Source organism: Urocitellus parryii, chromosome 1 (assembly GCF_045843805.1).
Source record: "Urocitellus parryii isolate mUroPar1 chromosome 1, mUroPar1.hap1, whole genome shotgun sequence".
NCBI lineage: Eukaryota > Metazoa > Chordata > Mammalia > Rodentia > Sciuridae > Urocitellus > Urocitellus parryii.
The window spans coordinates 246,157,375-246,180,466 of NC_135531.1; the positions used below are offsets into that span (position 1 = coordinate 246,157,375).

Here is a 23,092-nt window from a genome sequence, read left to right on the forward strand (position 1 = left end):
TCATACTTTACAAAGGTGAAAGCTGATGTCTTTAAGTGGGTTAGTGTGCCCAGAAAGAAGTCTAGGAAGTGAACCAAGGTCAGAACTTGGAGGATCCACTACATTTCAGGGGGAAGGAACAAAAGTCAGAAAGGAAGCATTTATGGAGGCAAGGAAAGAATTTGGAGGATATAGAGTCACTGTAGGCAGAAATGAGTCAGATGCTACAAGAGTGGCAAAAACAATGAGACCAGAGACAGAGCATTAATCTTTGCAACTGGTACCTGCGAAGCATCCTTCAGTTAGTCAGTTTTTGTCCATCTAGAAAATTAAAAGGAATAAGTGATTGATGAGAAAAGGCAATGGTGAAAAGAAAGATTGAATAGTGTAGTTCATGAAGAAATGTAGTAGATGAAGAAAAGTTATTCTGCTAGGGTCTTGTTTTAGGATAGGAGGAACTGGAGCATGATTGAAAAGTAGGGGAAAGAATATTATAGAAATGGAGAAAAATGAGAACAAAGAAAAGTAGAGGGTTATCATTGAAATTGAGGTTATGCATTTCTTCCTCTGAGATCAGAAGGAAAGGAAAAGAAGGTGGTTCATTATTCAGAGAACCAGTGGTGGATGGTTTGATATTTTTCATAGAAGAAATTAAAAGCAAATTGAATAAGTTCTAGAGATGTATATAACATAGTGCGTGTAGTTTACAGTACTGTACTATATTGCTTAAACTTTGTTAAGAGGATAGATTTTATGTTATGTTTCAGAGTTGGAGATGGATATGAAAGTTGAGGGTAAAAGGAAAATTAATTTTAAAAATTAAATTAAAATTAAAGTTAATAAAAACTCAAATTGCATTTGAAAAATACAAATTACATTTAATAAAAATTAGAATTTTTAGGACTAGATGATAGTAGCTGATATGTATTGTGCTGAGCATTTCCTTTTTTACTGTGACTATTTGATGCTAGGTACTGTTGTTATTCCCATTTTACAGATAAGGAAACAGGCATGGAAAGATGATTTACTATAACAAGATCACATATCATCTTGTTAGAGTTGGGATTTAGATCTAGGAAGCAGCAGTCCTACTCTAAAACCTCTAGTCTCCATCACTTTGCTAGAATAAGCACAATAAATTTAAAGACAATTTAGAAAGTTGTTAAGAAAATAAAAATACAATACCTGCTACACAAATAATGGTTCCCTTTATAGATCTCCATATATTTTTTGCCCATCTTTTAGATTGGTGTGGGTGGGGGAGGAATGTGGGTATGTAATAAATAACAAAATAGGCATCTCCCTTAACTTCGGATCTCCCATCTATTTATGTGGTGCCATTAGAACAAGTGTCAACAACTTTTTTGAGATGATGTGCCAAAGTTGATTGCCATGTTCCCACCTGAGGACCAGGAAGTGAGGGTGGGGCAGAGTTGCAGTTGTCTCCTGCAGGTCTCATTCTATAGACCAAGCCAAGTAGACTAGCTGAGTCCAAAAGCAGAGGTACTTTTAGAGGCACATGAGGAATGTGGGTATGTAATCCAAATAAACACAAAAGATGCTCAGGAGGAGAGTGGGGAAAGGAAGATTTCATGGCAAGGCAGGCTCCTTTTGCTCTTTGAGAAATACAGATAATCATGGAATAGTGCCATACTAAGGCATTAGTATTTGGAGGCAAATAAGAGAAGATTAAAACTGGAAGAAGCCTAGCTGTTGTTTGAGTCCATTCTTTTTAAACCTTTCTTGGAGTCACCTATACTTGTAAGAGTCAAAAACTCACACCCACACACAACATTTTGCATATCATTTCAGGGTATTTCAGCATCTTCAAAAGCCAAATCTTGGATCTTGATCAAGGAACCCAAGTTAAGAATGCTTATCTAATATAAGACCCTCACTTCAAAGATAAATAAATAATAACAATTAGAAGTTAAAACTTTAAGGAATGAATAGCTGATAGCAAAAAAAAATGATAAAATGAAAACAAGTGTCTCGAAGTATGACTGCTTCTGCTAATATTTTTCCTATGATTTATTTCACTCTTTTGATGAATCTCTTAATATAGACGGACATTTGTGTTTTGTTTTTTTTAATGCGGCAGGTAAATGGACCTTTTTTTCTCTTAATGAATTCCAAATGAGATTCAACTAAAGACTGATCTTGTTTGTAAATCACACACATTTTGGAGAGTTGTTCATTCCTCTCCAAATCTTTCATGCTTCCTGAGATGGTTTCTAAAGCTTATTTATTGTCTGTCTTCCTCAAAACAGAGAACATATGGCTGAGGAGTCCAAAGTAGAAGCAGAGTTGCATGCTGAACGCATAGAAACTCTAAAAAAACAGTTTCAAACTGAGAGAGACACTGCAAAGAAGGCAGCACAACGGGAAAGTACTGAGGTACGAAGTCAAGTGACAAAAGCTTCCCTCTAGGTGAATGCCTTTTAAGAGGATAGCCAGCTGAAGGATTTCAGAGGATGACTGCATTTGTTCTCTGGCTCTTCTCATTCCCCTCTGGTCAGCAAGTGAGATATAATTTAGCCATCTCTATGCTGTTTGTAAAGCTACACTTTCTGATATACAGTTCTCTGCCCTGGGAAGGAATGCCTTGAGGAGAACTTTTACAGCAGAGAGCAATAACTGAGCCAGACAGAGGAATGAGGAGACTGCCTTTGATGGAAACCCAGTCACATCTCAGTTCACTTAACCAGCATCCATTGTGCATCCACCTTCTCCAGAGAGCCACAGAATGAAGCGGTAGGAGATATAGTCCCTGCTCTGTGCTAAATAACCCTGGTTTAATTGTGATCTCCACTCTGGACATGAGACAAACAGGGAAGACATCAGAGAACCTTTCTAGGATAGCTAGAGGAAATGTACAGTTTTGGAGGAATTCAAAGTAACAAAGTTTATTTTAGGATGGCGCTAGAAGATAGGAAACTTAATGAAAATATAGCTTTGAGTTTGGTGGAAAGGCAAGGCTGGACACTGTCTATAGAAACCCATGTAAAGCTGAGTTAGAAAAACCAACAGGACATAAGCAAATTAGAAGGAGCCCCTCTGACCAGACACTTAGGAAATGTTAGAGGGAGAGTGGTGAGCATAGGCAGCCAGGTGACTGTTGGCCTCACCTTCTAGACAATTCAGTGTGAACTGTTAGGTGAAAATGGAGTGATATAGGTTTCTGAGCAAAGAGGTTATATAAGAACAATTTTAAGAGTTAATGTGACAGCAGTACAGAGTAGGGAAGACGGCAGAGGAACTCTAGGCCTGGAAATACAAGAAAACCATGGCAGTTAATTTGGGTAATGGATGATTAGGGCCAACCCAAATAGTTCTCCTGAAAATTTAGAAAGATTAAGTCAGAAAGACTTTCTTTAAATTTTTTTTTGTGGTTGTAGATGAAGAGAATGTCTTTATTTTATTTGTTTATTTGTTTGTGGTGCTGAGGATCAAACCCAGTACCTCATGCATGCTAAGCAAACGCCCTGCCGCTGAACTTCAGCCCCATCCCCAGCCCGTAAAGCCATTTTAATTAGAAAAATAGTCAGACATTAAATATATAATGAACATGAAGAGGAAGAAATTAAACAATTCTAAGACTTGATTAAGATGACTGGTGTGAGTTTTTCCAAATTTGTTAGATTCAGTAATTGCCATTGACAGATCTCATTAACAAGCCAATATAGATATATAGAATGGTTTTATAAATTGCAAAATGCTACATAAATATAAATATTATAATGAGCATATTCAGTGGAAAACAAAAAAAATGCACTAAATGTAAAAATGTACCTTAGTTAGAGATTGTTGTTCAGAATGCTTATAAAACTGAAATCCTTTAACAACAAGGGTCAATGAGATGGTGAAGTTGTAAGAAGACCTCCCTGGGAACAGTGAAAATGTGACATGAGTGAGCAGGTAGAAACAGCAATGGGTCATGTGCAGTGCCTCTCATTAGCTGTGTGTTAATTTATTCTTTAGTGACTTAACTTTTGAGTCTTAGTTTCTCCAGTCACAAAATAGAAATCATCACAACTATGGTCCAGGTTTGTTTTAAGAATTAAATTGAAAAGTATTTGTGAAGTAATTATCATGCTGCCTAAAATTAGTACAAAGTGAGTAGTGGTTTTGAGGCTCTTCTAGCTTTAGACAAAGCTGCAGTTAAGGTAACAGTGGAATTCTAACAGGAAGTTGGTTGGGTGCTGATAGAAGACTGTAAAGATAAGATCTAAAGGAAGAAACTAGTATGGAGAGAAATGGTACAGGTAATCTTCACTTCTTCACTTCATTCCTTATGTTCAGCACTACCATCCTAGAGAATACCACCTTCATCTCTCAGCTGCCTCTTCTTTTTAAACTGTAATTAGCATTGACTTAAAAAAATTATGAAAAAGGAGACTCACAAAAGTATTTCAGTAATCACCGTACTATATTTTTCCATGAGAAAAACTTAACCAAATCCTTATGAACAAAAAGCAGTATTTTTATTCTAATTAGTTTTACATGATAGTAGAATGTATTTTGACCTATTATACATATGTGGATTATAACTGCTCATTCTTCTGGTTATACATGATGTAGAATTACATTGGTCATGTAATCATATATGCACATAGGATAGTAATGTCCAATTTATTCTATACAATTAGTCAACAAATATATGAAATGTTCTATGTGTAGACAGCAAAGATTTTCTCCCATTCTATAGGCTCTCTCTTCACGTTCTTGATTATTTCCTTTGCTAAGAAGAAGCTTTTTAATTTGATTTCATTCCACTTATTGATTATTGATTTTACTTCTTGTCCTTTAGGAGTCTTGTTGAGGAAGTCAGTCCCCAAGCCAACATGATATAGATAGATTTGGGCACAGGGTCTCTGATCCTAGTGCCTAAGTCTTTGCTCCACTTTGAGTTAAGTTTTGTGCAGGGTGAGAGATAGGGGTTTAATTTCATTTTGCTGCATATGGATTTCCAGTTATCTCAGCATCACTTGTTGAAAAAGCTATCTTTAACCAATGTATGTTTATGATGGTGCATTTTGTCTAGTATGAGATAACTGTATTTATGTAGGTTTGTCTCTGTGTCTTCTCTTTTGTACCATTGGTCTATGTGTCTGTTTTGATGCCAATACCATGCTGTTTGTGTTAGCTCTTTGTTATAATTTAAGGTCTGGTATTATGATGCCTCCTGCTTCACTTTTTTAAAAATTTTTATTTTTTAGTTTTAGTGGACACAACATTTTATTTCTATATGGTGCTGAGGATTGAACCCAATGCCTCATGCGTGCTAGGCGAGCACACTACCACTAAGCTACAACCTCAGCCCCTCTTGCTTCACTTTTCTTGTTAAGAATTGCTTTGGCCTTCCTGGGCCTCTTAATTTTCCAAATAAATTTCATGACTACTTTTTCTATTTCTCTGAGGAACATCATTGGGATTTTAACAGGAATTGCATTAAATCTGTATAGCACTTTTGTTAATATGGCCATATTGACAATATGAATTCTGCCTATCCAAGAACACTGGAGAATTTTCCATATTCTAAGCTCTTCTTCAGTTTCCTTCTTTAGCATTCTATAGTTTTCATTGTAGAGATCTTTAACCTCTTCTGTTAGACTGATTCCCAAGTGTTTTATTCTTTTTCAGGCTATTGTGAATGGGGTAGTTTTCCTAATTTCTCTTTCAGTAGATTCATCACTGATGTATAGGAATATTTGATTTATGGGTATTAATATATCCTGCTACTTTGCTGAATTTGTTTATAAGTTATTAAAGTTTTCTAGTGGAATTTTTTTTTAGTTCTTCTAAATACAGAAAAATATCATCAGCAAATAGGGATAGTTTGAGTTCTTCTTTTCCTGTTCATATCCCTTTAATTTCTTTCCTTTGCCTAATTGCTCTGGCTAGAGTTTCCATGACCATGTTGAATAGAAGTGGTGAAAGAGAGCATCCTTGTCTTGTTCTAGTTTTTAGAATAATCTTTTGCTAGTTTTTAGAAAAAAATTTAGAACAATGTTTCTCCATTTGAAATCATGCTGGCCTTAGGTAAACATATATAGCTTTTACAGTGTTGAGGTATATTCATTCTATCTCTAGTTTTTCTAGTGTTTTGAACATGAAGGGATACTGTATTTTGTCAAATGCTTTCTCTACATCTGTTGAGATAATCATATGATTCTTGTCTTTAAGTCTATTGATGTGATTTAATGATTTTCATATGTTGAACTAACCTTGCATCCCTGGGATGAACCTCACTTGATTGTGGTGCACTAACTTTTTAATATGTTTTTATGTATAATTTATCAGAATCTTATTGAGAATTTTTACATAAGTTCATCATGGGTATTGGTCTGAACTTTTCTTTCCTTGATGTGTCTTTGTCTGGTTTTGGTATCAGAATGATACTAGTTCATAGAATGAGTTTTGAAGGGTTCCCTCCTTTTATTTCATGGAATAATTTGAGGAGGATTTAGGTGTTCTTCTTTGAAGGTCTGGTAGAACTTGACTGAGAATCCATCTGGTCCTGGGCTTTTCTTAGTTTTAGGCTTTAGATGGCATCTTCTGTTTCACTGCTTGAAAATGATCTGTTCAGATTGTGATTGTCTTCCTGATTCAGTTTGAGTAGGTCATATGTCTCTAGAAATTTCTCAAAATCTTCAAGATTTTCTATCTTATTGGAGTACAGATTTTCAAAATAGTTTCTGATTTTGTCTGTATTTCAGACTACTGAAGTGTCCATCATATTTCCTTTTTCATCACAAATTTTAGTAATTTGAATTTTCTGTCTCTTTCTTTTCTTTAGTGTAGCTAAGGGTTTATTGATTTTATTTTTTAAAAAATCAACCTTTTGTTTTGACAATTTTTTATATTGTTTCTTTTGTGTCAATGTCATTGATTTAAGCTCTGATTTTAATTATTTCCTGTCTTCTACTGCTTTGGGTGGTGGTTCTTCTTTTTCTAGGGCTTTGAGATGTAATATTAGGTTATTTATTTGTTGATTTTTCTGTTGTTTTAATAAATGAGCTCAATGCAATGAACTTTCCTCTTACCACTGTTTCATAGTGTCCCAGAGATTTTGATATATTGTGTCACTATTCTCATTTACTTCTAAGTTTTTTTTTTAAATTTCATACCTGATTTCTTCTGCTATCCATTGGTCATTCAATAATGTATTATTTAGTCACCAGGTGTTAGAGTAGCTTCTATTTTTTATTTTATTGTTGATATATAATTTCATTCCATTATGATCTGATAGAATGCAAGAATTCTCTGTTTTTTTTTTCTATTTGCTGAGAGTTGCTTTGTGGCATAAGATATGTGTGCTGCTGAGAAAAAAGTGAATTCTATAATTTATTGATGAGATACTCTATATTGCCTGTTAAGTCTAAATTATTGATTGTATTATTTAGTTCTATAGTTTCCTTTTTGTTTGATGGATCTATTTGGTGGTGAGAGAGGTGTGTTAAAGTCACCCAAAATTATTATATTGTGGTCTATTTGATTCTTGAAATTTCGAAGTGTTTGTTTGATGTATGTAGAAACGCCATTGTTTGGGGCATAAATATTTATAATTGTTATGTCTTGTTGATGTATAATTACATTAAGCACTATGAAGTGACTTTCTTTGTCCCTTCTGATTAACTCGGGATTGAAGTCTACTTTGTCTGATATAATAATAGAAATCCCTGCTTGTTTAGTTGATCTATATGAGTGATATTGTTTTTCCCATTATTTCACCTTTAGTCTGTGGATGTCTTTGCCTATGAGGTCTCTTGGAGAAAGCATATTGTTGGGTCTTGTTTTGTAATCCAATCTTCCAATCTGTGTCTTTTGATTGATGAATTTAGGCTATTTGCATTCAAGGTTGTTATTGAAAACAGATCTTTATTCCCTATCATTTTTATTTATTTCTGGTTTTTAATTTGTATTAGTTTCTCCACTGATTTCATCTTCATGGAATATTTTGCTGAGAATGTTCCATAGTGCAGGTGTTCTAGTTGTAAATTTTTTTAACTTTTGTTTATCATGGAAGGTTTTGATTTCATTGTCAATTCTGAAGCTTAATTTTGCTGGGTATAGCATTGTTGATTGGCATCCATTTTCTTTCATAGCGTGGTATATGTTATTCCAGGACATCCTAGCTTTGAAGGTCTGGATTGAGAAATCAGCTGAGATCTGGATTGGTTTACCTCTACACTGTAATTTGACATTTTTTCTCCCAGTCTTTAAAATTCTATCTTTATTGTGTATGATATTCATCTTCATAATAAAGTTTTTTGGTCTGTTGTAACTTTGTACATTTGGTGTCCTGTAAGCCTCCTGTATTTGATTTTCTATTTCATTTCTTACAATTTGGTAAATTTTCTGATATTATTACATTGAAAAGATTATGCATTCTCTTGCTTTGTATCTCCACATCTTCATGTACCCTGATAAATCTTAATTTGGTGTTTTTATGCTATCCCATATCTCTTGGAAGTTCTTTTCAAGATATCTTAACATCCTCTATGTTCAAATTTATTTTTTAATTTTTTGTAGTTGTAGATGAACAGCATACCTTTATTTTGTTTCTTTATTTTTATGTGGTGCTGAGAATTGAACTCAGTGCCTCACACATGCTAAGCAAGTGTTTTGCCACTGAGCTATAGCCCCAGCCCTCAACTTTATTTTTAAGATTATATATTTCATCTTCTTTGGCTGAAATTCTGTCTTCCAAGTGGTCTAGTCTGTTGATGATTCTTCCTATTGAATTTTCAATTTGGTTTATTGATTCCTTCATTTTGAGGATTTCTGCTTAATTTTTTTTCAGAATCCCTATCTCTTTATTGAAGTGATCATTCACCTCCTGAATTTTATCTCTGATTTTATTCTTTACATCGTCCTATACCTCATGGATCAGTTTAACCCTGTACACTCTAAACAACTTTTCGGACATTTCTTCTGCTGTGGATCAATGGATTCTATTAATGGAGCATCTTAGTTTATTTAGGGAAATTCCCTTTTTTATGCTGTTTTTGTGTCTACCCATCTATAAGTGTAGATCTTAGGCAGTACATTTTCTACCTTGTAGATTTATAGTGTCCCTGAAGGCTTCCAGGACATCACCTTTAAGGGGAAGACCAATATTAACAGCAACCAATGCAAACAATATACAGCCTTAAACCAAATAGCTCCTACTGTGATGTTTATAGTTTTGTCACAATAAACAGAAATGATAATTTTAATTATTGCCTACAGTAAAAACAGTAAGTTTGCAAAAGAGTTTACAATTTCAGGTGGTGGACAAAGAACAGAAGTTGTGTAAGGTTTGAAGTTTATGAGAAAGTAAGAGAGGAGATAGAAGTTAAAAATTATAGGAAGAGTGAAAGAGGGAATAATAGAGATTGGCTATTAGCAGGAGAAAAGAGAAAGAAAATCAAGGAAAACATATAAGAGAAAAAATATGTATAAAATAAAAATTTTTTAAAATGAAAAATAGAAAAAAGTAAAAATAAAGAATACAAAACAAATATTCTGTTCATACATCCTATTCCTCAATAAACTGATGCATAAAAAATAATTGGTTTCAAAAATGATAGAAATGTGAGAGAAAAAAAAAGGAAAGGTAAAACTAAAATGATCTCGATGAAAAATTGACAGTTGTTTCCTTTGGAGTTCAAAAGTTACTCAGCTTCACTTCTTAGCAGTTAAGTGGGTGGGGTTTCTAGGGTGAGAGGGTTAATCCAGGAGTGGTAACTCCTAGAGGGTGGGGTATAGGCTTAGGTATACTTCAATCTCTTTGCTGAATGCCAGTTAGTCTGGAGATTTTAAGTCAGCACACCTTCAGTGCCCAGCAATTGCCATGCCATGCTGGAAGATTGCACCCCTGGAATGTCTTTTGGGTTCTATTCGTGTAGTGTAGGAGCCTGTTCTTAGCCCACTAGATTGCCTGCATACCTCACAATTCCTGGTCTCAGATTCAGTCTCCAAATTCAATCTCTCCCACCTCTACTCTTTTGAATTCCTTGTCAGGCATTTCTCTTCCCAGTGGGTCCTGAAAGCAGCATGATTAGAAGGGGAGAGGGAAGCCAAGTGGGTTTCCTCAACCAGTATTACCCTGTGTAAACCTCTATCCATGCTTGATTTTTCTCCTGGTCACTTTGGCATGCTCTCTGTCATGCAGCATAGGTTTGCCTAGCTTCTTTTTTGAACTAGACTTGGGCTTCAAAAAGCAATATTATAAAAACATATGCAGTGAAGTTGACAGCTGACAAGTTTAATGATAAATTACCATATAATTTATTTTCACTTCTCAAGACATGAGACTGCAAATGACAGAAGAGAAGAGCTTATAGCATGGCAGTAATTATTGTGTACCAGGCTTCACATTCTTTCTCTACATTTTATTATTTAATTTAGATTTATGAATATCTTTTTCATACTTTTAGGTTGATGAACCTGAGACTTGAGAAAGTTAATTGCCCCAAATTACTCAGATAGTAAATAGTGAAGCTCAGAGTTGAACTTAGGAGTCTGTCTGACTCCAAAGCCATGCTCTTTAACTGCGAACAAGGAATATACATGTATGTTCTTTATCTATTGTAAGAAATATTTTATTCTTTAGTATTAAAAATTATGAAAATCACTTGATCTATTGCTCTATAAATCTGCTTACTCCAACATCATTATCATGTTGCTTATTATCCTTTTTAAATGACAGCAAAATATAGGAACAAAACTAAACAAGCTTCTCTTACCAAATGGCAGGTAAAAATGTTCCAATTTTTCCTTTGTGTCCTAAGCTGAAGAAAGCCCTTGATGAAGCCAACTTCAGATCAGTGGAGGTATCCCGAACCAACAGAGAGCTGCGGCAGAAACTTGCAGAGCTGGAAAAAACACTGAACAGTAACAAGGAGAAAATAAAGAATCAAAAGGCCCAAATAAAGCTCCACTTATCCACTAAGATGAATAATGCTCAGAATGTGGAGAGAATGAAGGTGTCTGAGACATTCTATGTCCCTAAGTCTCCCCTCACTTTCTTAGTGTGCTATGAGGATCCAGATAGTCATGGGAGTCTAAGAAAGATAGATTTTAGAGCCTTAACAGAGCATGTATCCTCTGAGAATTTACAGCCACAACTGGGAAGTGGGCAAATTGCCTTTGTGGGACCATCTCTATTTTAGTGGAGATGTATCTTTGTAAATGTTTGGTTTCTTATTAGCTGCCAGTGTCACATTCTGGCTCCCCATCTGTCTTCTCTGTGTTGATTGTACTGCACTTTGCTCTTTGGGGGTCAGTAAGCCACATAGGAAAGAGCCCAACAGGAACCAAAGTTATAAAACCTTGGTTCTCATATGGGATTCTGTCATCTAAAGGCAAAAAGAAAAAGCTGTTTTTCCCATTGATCATCTTTTTTTAATGTTATTTCTACATTTACTTTCAGCAAATAGAAACAGAATTGAGGCAAATGGAGCTAATTAAGGATCAATATCAGAAAAAAAACTATGAACAGGTAGATGATTTCTACAATCTGTTTACTATTCATTACAAAATTCCAACTTAGATACACTAAATATCTTCCTATTTGTTCTCTGCCAGTCATTGAGTATCCAGAGATTCGTATCTGAAATGAGTAACCTGCAGAAAGAGATGCAGCTGTTAGCCAAGAGCCAATATGAAACTTCAGCACGGAATAAACAGCAAGAGCTGCGACTAATAGCAGAGCAGAAAATGAGGCAGGAATTAGAAAATCGGTGTCAGGTAAAAGGTTTCTTAAGATTCTTTTCAAAGATTATGAGCAGATGGCCTGTGCCTTACCAGCATTATAGCATCTAGGTTTTCTAGATTCTGTAGTAGAAAACATATTTAAAATTTGTTCATCTTAGTTAAGCTCTTAGAATAGTAATACCTAGGAAGAAGCCTGAGCTTGGAATATGGCAAATATTTTCCATTTTCAATTTAATAAGTGTTTACTTTTAAAGAAAAGCTAGAGTTCACATTTGCAAAATATCAGTTACTAAGTAGTCAGACTTCTGAAGTGGATTTCATAGTCTTTAGGAAACGTATACCCTTTGATTCTTCCCTATAACATAAATGCATACCTGTTGCTATTATAGGAATTTTAGCTATTCCTAACCTAGTAAAAAAGTATGACATTATATTGCTACAAAGGTACTTCAAGAGAGCATTGAATTCTTGTCTTCCAATAGGGATTGTCTGCTATGAAAGGTATCTCTCCAATTCTGAAAAGAGACATTAATCACTTTCTCTCAGCAGAATTCATAATTCAGATCAGAATCTGTAACAATATACGTATTGAAGAGTGTGAATTAGACTAGTGATAAATTTGTATCTTGTATTTTGGTAGCACCTGAAATTCAAAAGTGTATAGAATACTAAAATACTACTTTCATAATTTGGTTGCTATATTACAAATTTGAAACTTCTTTTATATGGTACATTGGATGTTTTTAAAAATCTTTCTGACATCTTCAGGAATTGGGAGAAACTGTTAGACACCTGAAGAAATGTAAAGAGGCAACGGAGAACAAATTGAAAGAAGCCAGTGTGGAATCAGAACAGGTGAGCCAGCCCATAGCCATAAAGACTTAGACAATAGCCTTGAAACACACAAGTGAGTTCATCAGTTGTCATGAGTACAGCAGGCAAGAACCAATAATTTACTAAGTAAAGTCTCTATTGTAAAAAAATAAGTAGTTTTTAGATTAAGAGTCTATGTCTTGATAATAGGTAATAGAATACTAAGATATTAATTGAATGTTAAAGTCTCTAAGTTTTGACCACTAAATATAAGGGAAGGACCACCATGTGTGTTGATTTTACTTCATTATTTGACTTGAATTAAGAAAATTGGAAATTCTTTGTTATATCAATAACTAGAAGCATAAAGTATGTCCTAATATGTGAATTTGCTTTCTCTGTTCTAAACGTAAATTGGGGGAGGACTGGGAAGATCGCAGAGGAAACAAGGTTGCTTTTTAAGCTACTCTGTGGTGTGAGACCAAGATAGCAGATAAACAGCTCAGTGAGGTGGGTGAAAGAGGGATTTTATTGGGATTTAATGCTGGACTCTCAGAACAGCTTGGAGACTCAGAAGGTTGGATATAATAAAATAAAAGAAGAAAGCCCTGCCAGTGCTAGTGGCTGCCAGAGCTAATACACTGTGGGCAAAGCAGGGAAGGGAACTAAGAGAACCTGCATTTAAGGTGGCACAGTGGTGTGTCTTGGTATGGAGAAATCAGAGATCAAGAACTCTGGCAGACTGATCTGAAAGTGTGCCACACTATTAGCCTTGTGTGACGAAGATGCTGTGTGTCTCCTGGTGGTCCACAGAGAGCCAAGGCAGGAGCCATCTTTTCACTGTGCTGTGGTGGCTGGAAGCTATGGGAGCAAATCTAGGAGCCTGGACCTGGAAAATCTGAGCTGGGTCTGAAAGTCAGGCTTGCCTGATGCCTACCACATGACTCAAGAGTGTAATTAGGAGACCAGGAGAAATTCAGACCTCGAGAATGTTTTACTTGGGGGAATTCAGGTTGTTGAAACCTGAGAGATTCTGGGTCCCTCTCCCTCTTTGAGTCTATTGACTTGCAGGATCAGCTGGGGTGGGCAGGAAATTCAGATGGGCAGGAGTGACTGTGCTTGGGGACTGAGCCCAAGGCCAGGAAGGGTGAGATCTGCATGTGGCATAGGTGGTGCAGGATTGGCTCCTCCACTGCACAAGTGTGGCCCAGGGGAGACTCCTGGGGTTCATTCTCCCAGCATGGATCAGCAGCTGCCAGACCCTGGAGGTGTTCTGATTTAAAATTCTCAGACCAATCACCATTCAGTTGCAGCACCTGGGGCCTAACTAGACCTAAGCCCTACCTTCAGGACCTCCTTTGATAGGAACTCCTCTCACAGAATTCTACAGTGATCCCATCGTGAGAGTGGAGAACAGCACTCTTCAACCCACTCCACCTCATACTGCCACAAGGGAAGCCAAGAATTTTTGAACTCCAACTGGCAACTAGATGAGCAACACAAAGAGAGGCGAGGATTTGCAGCTAGTATGCTAGTATTCTTGTGCGTGGTACATATGGAAAGAAAGACATTTGGGAACAGTCAACAAACATATATTCTCTCTTTTTTTTTTTTTTTTTTTTAAGAAACATCTTAAAGGTCCTTTTTTTCTTTTTTTTTTTTAAAGAGAGGAGAGAGAGAGACAGAGAGAATTTTTAATATTTATTTTTTAGTTCTCGGCAGACACAACATCTTTGTTGGTATGTGGTGCTGAGAATCGAACCGGGGGCCGCACGCATGCCAGGCGAGCGCGCTACCGCTTGAGCCACATCCCCAGCCCAAACATATATTCTCATTGACGATTTTTGACCACCACAATAGAAACAATTCCTTAAGTTTTCATGAAGAACTTTTTTTTATTGTTTGCTTGTGTAATAAATTATTCATGGACATTTATATTTGTCCCTTTTCTCATTTCTAGCATTTTTTGAAGGTAGTTATTTTTCATGACTGTCTTTTGAAGGCTAGGGTTTTTGATTAGTATGTTTTAGGTTAGTTTCTTTTTTTTTTCCTTGTCTATTTCTCTTTACTTTCTTTCTCTTTTCTTTGGCTAACAGCCAAATTCTATTGCTCTCTCTTTTACTCTTCCTTTAATTTTTTATTTCTACTTTCTTTCCTCCTCCTTCATAATCACATCCTATATCTCTTCAACATTCTTTCTGTTCACTTTTGAAATAGCAAACCCTTTTGCAAACTTATCGTTTTAATTTTGGTAATTGCCTATTATACCAATTAACATGGTAGATGTCATAATAGGTACTAAGTATTTAGTTTAATGCTATATCTTGTTTACATTGGTGGTTGTTATTATTTGTCTCCCCCTAAACCATGAGGTGCTAGAAACCTTCAGGGATACTGAGTTCATAAGGTAGGAACTCTGCCACCTCCAGTTCATACTGATAAATGGGTAAACACACAAACAAAGTGAAAAAGCAAGGGAACAAACCATCCCAATACAAAATACCTCAATATGAGAATCCACTAAACACAGTGGGGGAAATGTCACAGAAAAAAATTTAGAAAGTGTATAACTAAACTAATTTGCAAAGTAAAAGATGATGTAGGGAATGAAATCAGAGAAGAAATACAGGAAGTGAAAGATCACTTCAATAAAGATAGATTCTGAAAAATAATCAAATGGAAATCCTCAAAATGAAGAAATCAATAAGTCAAATTAAAAATTCAATGGAAAGCATCACCAATAGATTAGACTACTTGAAAGACAGAGTTTCAGACAACTAAGACAAAATATGTAGTCTTGAAAATAAAGTTGCCTATGAAAAAATGTTAGGAGACTATGAACAGAATTTTCAGAAAATACAAGATAACATGAAAAGGCCAAATTTAAGAATCATTTGAATAGATGACAGCTCTAAAATACAAACTAAAGGAATGCACAATATTTTTAATGAAATAACATCAGAAAACTTCCCAACTCTTAAGAATAAATGGGAAATCAAATAAAGGAGGCAAACAGGACTCCATGTGTGTAAAATTACAACAGACTCACACCGAGGCACATTATTATGAAAATGACTAATATACAGAATCAGGATAGAATTTTAAAACTACTATAGAGAAACAACAGGTCACATTTAAGCAAAAAGCAATTCGGATCTCAGCTGATTTCTCAACCTATACCTTTCAAAGCTAGAAGGTCTTGGAATAATATGTATCAAGCTCTGAAAGAATATGGAGGCCAACAAAGAATATTCACCCAGCAAAATGAAGCTTCAGAATTGAAGATGAAGTAAAAACTTTGCACAGTAAACAAAAGGAGTCACAACTACAAAGCCTACACTACAAGCATGAATAAAATATTTCATGAAGAAAAAATGAAAAATAAAATTATAAACCAGCATACGGAGGAAGTATGCTAGAAGAATAGTTGATCCAAGGAGAAACTAATACAATTAAAAATTAGAAATAAAATTACAGGAGTAAAAATCATCCCTCAATAATAACATTGAATGTAAATGGCCTTAGCTCATCAATCAAAAGACATAAGCTGGAAGATTGGATTAAAAATAAGACTCAGTAATATGTTGTCTCCAAGAGAATGACTTCATAAGCAAAAACATCCACAGACTGAAGACGAAAGGATGGGAAAAAACATATCATTCACATGGATCTTATAAACAAGCAGAGGTTTCTATTCTCATATCAGCTAAAGAAGACTTCAAGCCAAAATTAATCAGAAGAGACAAAGAAGGTCATTTCATACTGCTTAATGAAATTACACATCAATAAGACATACCAGTCATAAATATTTATGCCCCAAACAATGGAACATCTGTATACATCAAACTCTTCTCAATATCAAGAATCAAATAGACCATAACACAATGCTTAATGACATTAGCAGGCCTCTCTCATCACTAAATAGATATTATTTTTAAAAAGTAATAAAGAAGCTAGAGAACTGAATAATTCAATTAATAATTTAGACTTATGAGACATATATTATTCATCAGTGACTGACCATACTTCTCAGCAGAACATGGATCATTCTCTAAAATAGACTATCTTAGGCCACAGAGCAACTCTTAATAAACACACACACACAAAATACCTTGCATTCTATCAAATCATAATAGAATAAAATTAGAAATCAACGATAAAATAAAAAAGAAGCTACTCAAACACCTTGATACAAAAAAATATATGCTATTGAATGATGAATGGATAGCAGAAGAAATCAGGGTGAAATAAAAAATACTTAGAAATAAGTGAAATAATAATATAGCATATCAAGATCTTTGGAACACTGAAGGAAGTTGTAAGAGGAAAGTTAATAGAATTGAGTTCATTCATTAAAAGAAAGACACCAGGGGCTGGAGTTGGGGCTCAGCGGTAGTGCTCTTGCCTGGCATGTGTGAGGCACTAGATTTGATTTTCAGCACCACATGTAAATAAATAAAGGTCTATCAACAATTAAATACACACACACACACATATTAAAAAAGACACCAAAATACCTAACATTATATCTCAAGGGTCTAGAAAAGAGGAATAACCATTAAAAGCAATAGAAGACAGGAAATAAATAAAATCTGAGCCAAAACCAATGAAATTGAAACAAAATATTTCCAAAAATCAATGAAACAAAAAGTTGGTTCTTTGAAAATATAAAAGTGATAAACTCTTAGCTAAGCTAACCAAAAGAAAGAAACAGGGAAAAAAATCAAGATTATTAAAATTTGTGATGAAAAAGGATATATTCACCATAGACACTACTTAAATACAATAATCAGAAACTATTTTGAAAATTTATACTCAAATAAAATAGAAAATTTGAAGACATCAACAAATTTCTGAAGACATATGACTTACCTAAATTGAACCATGAGTTCATAGAAAATTTAAACCGATCAATTTCAAGTAATGAAATTGAAAATGTCATAAAAAGCCTATCCACTAAGAAAACCCAGGACTAGATGGATTCTAAACTGAGTTTTTACCAGACCTTTAAAGAAGAACTAACACTAATCATCCTCAAATTATCCTGCAAAATAGAAATGGAGGGAGCTCTTCCAAACTCATTCTATGAAGTTAATATCACCCTGATACCAAAACCAGGCAAAGATACACCAAGGGAAGAAAACTTCAGATCAATATTCCAGATGAACATAGATGCACAAATTCTTAACAAAATCTGGCAAACCACAAACAAACACATATTAAAAAGAAAAATACTGCATTATGATCAAGTGGGTTTTATTCTAGAGACTCAAGTTTTGTATAACAGATGGAAATCAATAAATGTAACTCACAACATAAATAAGTGTAAAGGCAAGAATCACATGGTTATCTCAATTTATGCAGAAAAAGCATTTGACAGAATACAGTATCCATTCATGTTTAAAACACTAGACAAACTAAGGATAGTAGGAACATACCTCAACATTGTAAAATCTATATATGGCAAACCCAAGGCTAAGATTATTCAAACAGAGCAAAACTGTGAAAACATTCTCTGTAAAAACTGGAACAAGACAGAGATGTCCTCTTTCACCATTTTTATTCAGTATAGTCCTTGAAACTGTAGCCAGAGCAATTAAGATAAAAGAAATTAAACAGATCAAATAGGGAAACAAGAGCTTAAACTATCTATTTGCTAATGTCATTATCCTATATTGAGAAGATCCAAAAAAACTCCACCAGAAAACTTCAAGAACACATAAATGAATTCAGCAAAGTAGCAAGATACAAAATTAACATCCATAAGTCAATTTTGCTCCTATACACGAATGATGAATCAGCTGAAAGAGAAATTAGGAAAACTATGCCTCACTCATACACTGGGAATCAGTCTAACAAAGGAGGTAAAAGACCTCTATAATGAAAACTACAGAATACTAAGAAAACAATTGAAAATACCTTTGAAGATGGAAAGCTCTCCCATGTTCTTGGATAGGCAGAATTCATATTGTCATAATGGCCATAATATACAGATTTAATGCAATTCCTACTAAAATTCCAATGACATCCTTCAGAGAAATACAAAAGATAGTCATGAAATTCATTTGGAAAAATAAGAGGCCCAGAATAGCCAAAGAGTCCTTAGCAAGAAAAGCAAAGCAGAAGGCATCGCAATACCAGACCTACGCTGCAAAGCTGTAGTAACAAACACAGCATGGTATTGGCACCAAAACAGACATGAAGACCAATGGAATAGAAGACATAGAGACAAACCCACATAAATACAGTGATCTCATACTAGACAAAGGTGCCATAAAATACATTGAAGAAAAGACAGCCTCTTCAACAAATGATGCTGGGTAAACTGGATATCCATATGTAGCAGAATGAAATTGAGCCCCTATCTCTCACCCTGCACAAAACTCAAAGTAAATCAATAACATACAAACCCTGCCCCTATTAGAAGAAAATGTAGGTCCAATACTTGAAGATGTCAGCTTAGGAACCAACTTCCTCAACAAGACTCCTAAAGCACAAGAAATAAAATAAAAAATAAATGGGATTGGAATAATACTAAAATCTTCTTTGCAACAAAGGAAACAATAAAAAGCATGAAGAGAAAAACTACAAAATGGGCGAAAATCTTTGCCCCCTCCACCTCAGATAAGGCATTAATTTCCTGGATGTACAAAGAACTCAGAAAACTTAACACCAAAACAAAAACCCAATCAATAAATGGACAAAACTAAATAGACACTTCTCAAAAGAAGAAATATAGTCAACAAACGTATGTAAACAAGAGATGTTCAACATCTCTAGCAATGTAAAGTAAAACTATCATGTTTTAACCTTAACTCCAACCAGAACAGCAATTTCAAGAATACAAGTAACAATAAATGTTGGTAAGGATTTAGCAGAAAGGATACACTCATAAATTGTTGGTGAGTCTGTAAATTAGTACAACCACTCTGGAAAGCAGTATGGAGATTCCTCAACTTTGAATGGAACCACCATTTAACCCAGTTATCTCACTCCTTAGAATAAATACAAAGGAGTTAAAATCAGCATACTATAGTGACACAGCCATATCAACATTTGTAGCAGCTCAATTTACAATAGCTGTGCTATGGAACCAACCTAGATGCCCATCAACAGATGAATGGATAAAGAAATTATAGTGTATATACAATAGAATATTACTCAGCCATAAAGAAGAATTAAATTATTGCATTTGCCAGTAAGTAGATGAATCTGGATACTATCATGCTAAATGAAATAAGACAATCTCAAAAAATCAAAGTTTGAATGGTCTCTGTTATATATGGGTGCTAACCACAATGTGGTGGGTGGGTAGGGAAAGAATGAATGAAGTTCATTGGATTAGATAAAGGGGAATGAAGAGAAGGAGGGTAGATAGGAATAGAGAAGACAGTGAAATGAATCTGACATAACTTTCCTATGTTCATATGTGAATACACCACAGTGAATCTGAACATTGTATACATCCTATTTAGAATAAGATATATTCTATGCTTGTGTAACTATATAAAAATAAACTCTATTGTCACGTATAACTAAAAAGAACAAATTAAAAATAAACTTAAATTGGTCTATTTGAAAGTGTTTTAAATCATACATTTTTAGATCTAGGAAGGCTCTTTGAGGTTATAGTTCTCCCACAACCACCCTTTATTTTCTAGATTTAGAAAACAGACATTCTTAAAGTATCACTGCTGTCAATTTATCATTGTTCCTCTTGTAGCCACTGAATCACAACATGATTTGTAGAATGGTGTATTAGGAATAGTATGTACTCTGAGAGACCCGAGTTTGAGTGCCAACTGTGACACTGACTGTGTGCACTTAGGTAACTTCCCTATCAGTTACCACATCCACACAATAATTATTTTATTCTAATAGATATCTCTGAGTATTAGCTCCTTCTCATTCATCATACAATAGATGTCATGTACAAAGCCATTTCAAGTACCTTTTCTTCCATTCCTGGTAGATGCTAGAGAAAGAGAAGTTTGGTTTGGGAAAAGTGGAATTATAGTTGTTATCAAGATGCACAAACGGACCTGGAAGACATTTTAGCTTTGTAGTTTCTAAAAGTTAAATAACACTGAGTTCAGTTTTCTTAGCTTCCTATAGTGTGCCCCCTATACTGACCTAACTAATTTGCGATAGGTAGAAAGCAGTGCATACTTCTTGAGGACTTAACTCTGTGTCAGATACCTTGCTAGACAAGGGAAATCCAGATTCAGGTGAGGGATGTCGTGGAAACATTTACAAGTGCATGAAGAGCAGTGAGCCTGTATGCATTCCTTTAACCCTCATTTAGAAATTACTCTTATTTAATCGGTTGTTAAATGTATTGTATGTATGAATAGTTTACAAGGACCTTGCAGTCAGAACTTAGGTCTTTATCTAGGTAAAAGTCTGTAAAACTAATAGAAAAAAAAAAAACCTGTATTCAGATAACAGCTAACCTGCAAGAAGCTCACCGCTGGTTTCAGTGCAAGTTTGATGGCCTGCAACTTGAATTGACAAAAAATCGGTTGCAGAGGCTTCCCCGGGAAGACATATGGCTAGAAGAGGTAAGGTTAAGATGCCTTAAACAATTTCAAGTTTATACCTTCTCAAACTTCAAATTCAGAAGTCTTATATCATCTAGCTACTCTTTTTTTAATCTTTAGATTTCTTTAAACTACTTCTAATAAACCAACGAACTGATTTTTTTCTCCAAAGAGAGGAATGGTGGAATAAGTCTGACCAAACTCTCCTGTATAAATATACCATAGTGAATTTCACCTTTATGTGTATCTATAATGTACTAATTTAAAACAAACTATAAATAAATAGAAGAAAGCCTAGTAGAGTAGAGGAAAGGGAACAGGGAGAGGGAGAAGGAGAGCAGACAGGGGATGTACTGGGGACTGATGTGGAATAAATTATATTCCATGTTTTATAATTATATAAAAAATGAACCCCAATATTATATATAACTACAATGATAATAAAAATAAGTTAGGGGCTAGGATTGTGACTCAACGGTAGAGTGCTCACCTACCATGCATGAGGCACTGGGTTCGATCCTTAGCACCACATAAATTTAAAGTAAGATTTGTGTCCACCTAAAACTAAAAAATAAGTATTTAAATAAGTATTTCTAATGTCTATATTAGGACCACCTTACCAGATGAATTAAGTGACATTCACAGAGGCCATTAGGTGCTAAGCACTGTACTCAGAACAGACAAATGTACTTTCTTTTCAACAGGATCAAGATACAAGACATGATTTTTCCAGTCAGTCTGCTCTGCATCGATGGGAGGCTAAACAGAATCTTGGATTCATGGCCAAGAAGTGTCATTCTGAGGTAGAGAGGAAGTGATGTCCTTGACAAAGGAACTTCTTCATGTGCAGCTACACCTCCACGATTCTGCAAGCCACACAACTAGGGCTGGCCTGTTTGTACAGTCATAAGAATGTGAAGTCTTTGATGTGGGCTGAAGATTTTGGACCTTAGTTAATCTTTTACAAACCTTTATAATCACTACAGAACCACCCTATCTTTGTCCCTTTCCCTATTATCCACCCAATAAATTTAGTTTGTTTTATAATAGGAAATGCCATTGCATGATATTTGGCTATTTCTTATTACATTCTATCAAAAAGTATTTAGTGAGGTGTTAAATGACATAATACTTTGAGTCAGTACTAGTAGTACTACATTTACATATCCAGTAGATCATTCCTGGAAAAAGTCACCTGGAAAATGGTAAAAACTCTTCCACTGCTTTATAAACATGTACATTTCTATACTGAGTAATCACCAGTGTTATCTTTAATAAGACTAATACCTATGTTCTTAAATAACATATCTCAAAGTTTATATTTACAACTTCCTAGATCATTGAAAGAAAACTTTTTGAGCATGTCAGTATGCTCCATTTAAGGAAACTGCCCGATCAATGTAGATTTCCCTTACAATATTAATAAGTTAAACTTTGTCAGGTATTGAGTGCTGGATTAGGTGATGCAGACCTAAGATATATAAATGAGTTGATATAATGCCTACTTTAATATCTAAGTAATGGTAGCTGCTGATATGAAGACCTAAATGAAGTTTATGATTATGTAATTTGGTGGAAATTAGTTTGATATATAATACAATTATATATTTGATGGAAATATCAAATGTAAGACTGTCAAAGGTTGAAGAGCCCACCACTCACTACCTGAAACAAAAGGTAAAACTTAATATACTGTTTACTGTATAGTAAAAGAGAGAACTATGTTATTCAGGCCTATTTCCTCCCAGAGCAGAGCACACTGTTTATCTCATACAGGATTGGGAGGAACATGGAATTCAAGGATTTGAAGACTTTCAGAAGCTTGGGTAGGTTCTACTATCAGTAGATGTATATAGTTGGTTAGGTGATACTATTGTTCATTGAATGGGCATTCAGAGCCATGTTTGTCTGACTTTCAGAAGTGAGAGACTGTCATTGTTCAGCTATGTGAAAGCATATACACTAGAGCAAGTTGTCACTGATCTAATGGACAAGTTTAAAATTGGTGTTGATAACTACTTTTTAACATGGCTTTCAAGCAATCAATCTCTTCCCAG

The 23,092-nt window shown here is 34.8% G+C and overlaps 1 protein-coding gene across 2 annotated transcripts in view; it reads left to right on the top strand.

Moving 5' to 3' along the window:
- Nucleotides 1-21,853, top strand: part of Ccdc150 (coiled-coil domain containing 150) — a 122,998-nt gene extending 101,145 nt beyond the window's left edge. Inside the window, exons 20-26 of one of the 2 annotated variants that reach the window (XM_077799137.1) lie at nt 2,250-2,376; nt 10,758-10,952; nt 11,399-11,467; nt 11,554-11,715; nt 12,451-12,537; nt 20,937-21,056; nt 21,740-21,853. In XM_077799137.1, the coding sequence (XP_077655263.1) occupies nt 2,250-2,376; nt 10,758-10,952; nt 11,399-11,467; nt 11,554-11,715; nt 12,451-12,537; nt 20,937-21,056; nt 21,740-21,853 (874 nt within the window). The remainder of the gene's footprint in view (nt 1-2,249; nt 2,377-10,757; nt 10,953-11,398; nt 11,468-11,553; nt 11,716-12,450; nt 12,538-20,936; nt 21,057-21,739) is intronic. The other variant, XM_026408855.2, reaches the window with a different exon arrangement.
- The last annotated feature ends 1,239 nt before the right edge of the window (nt 21,854-23,092 follow it).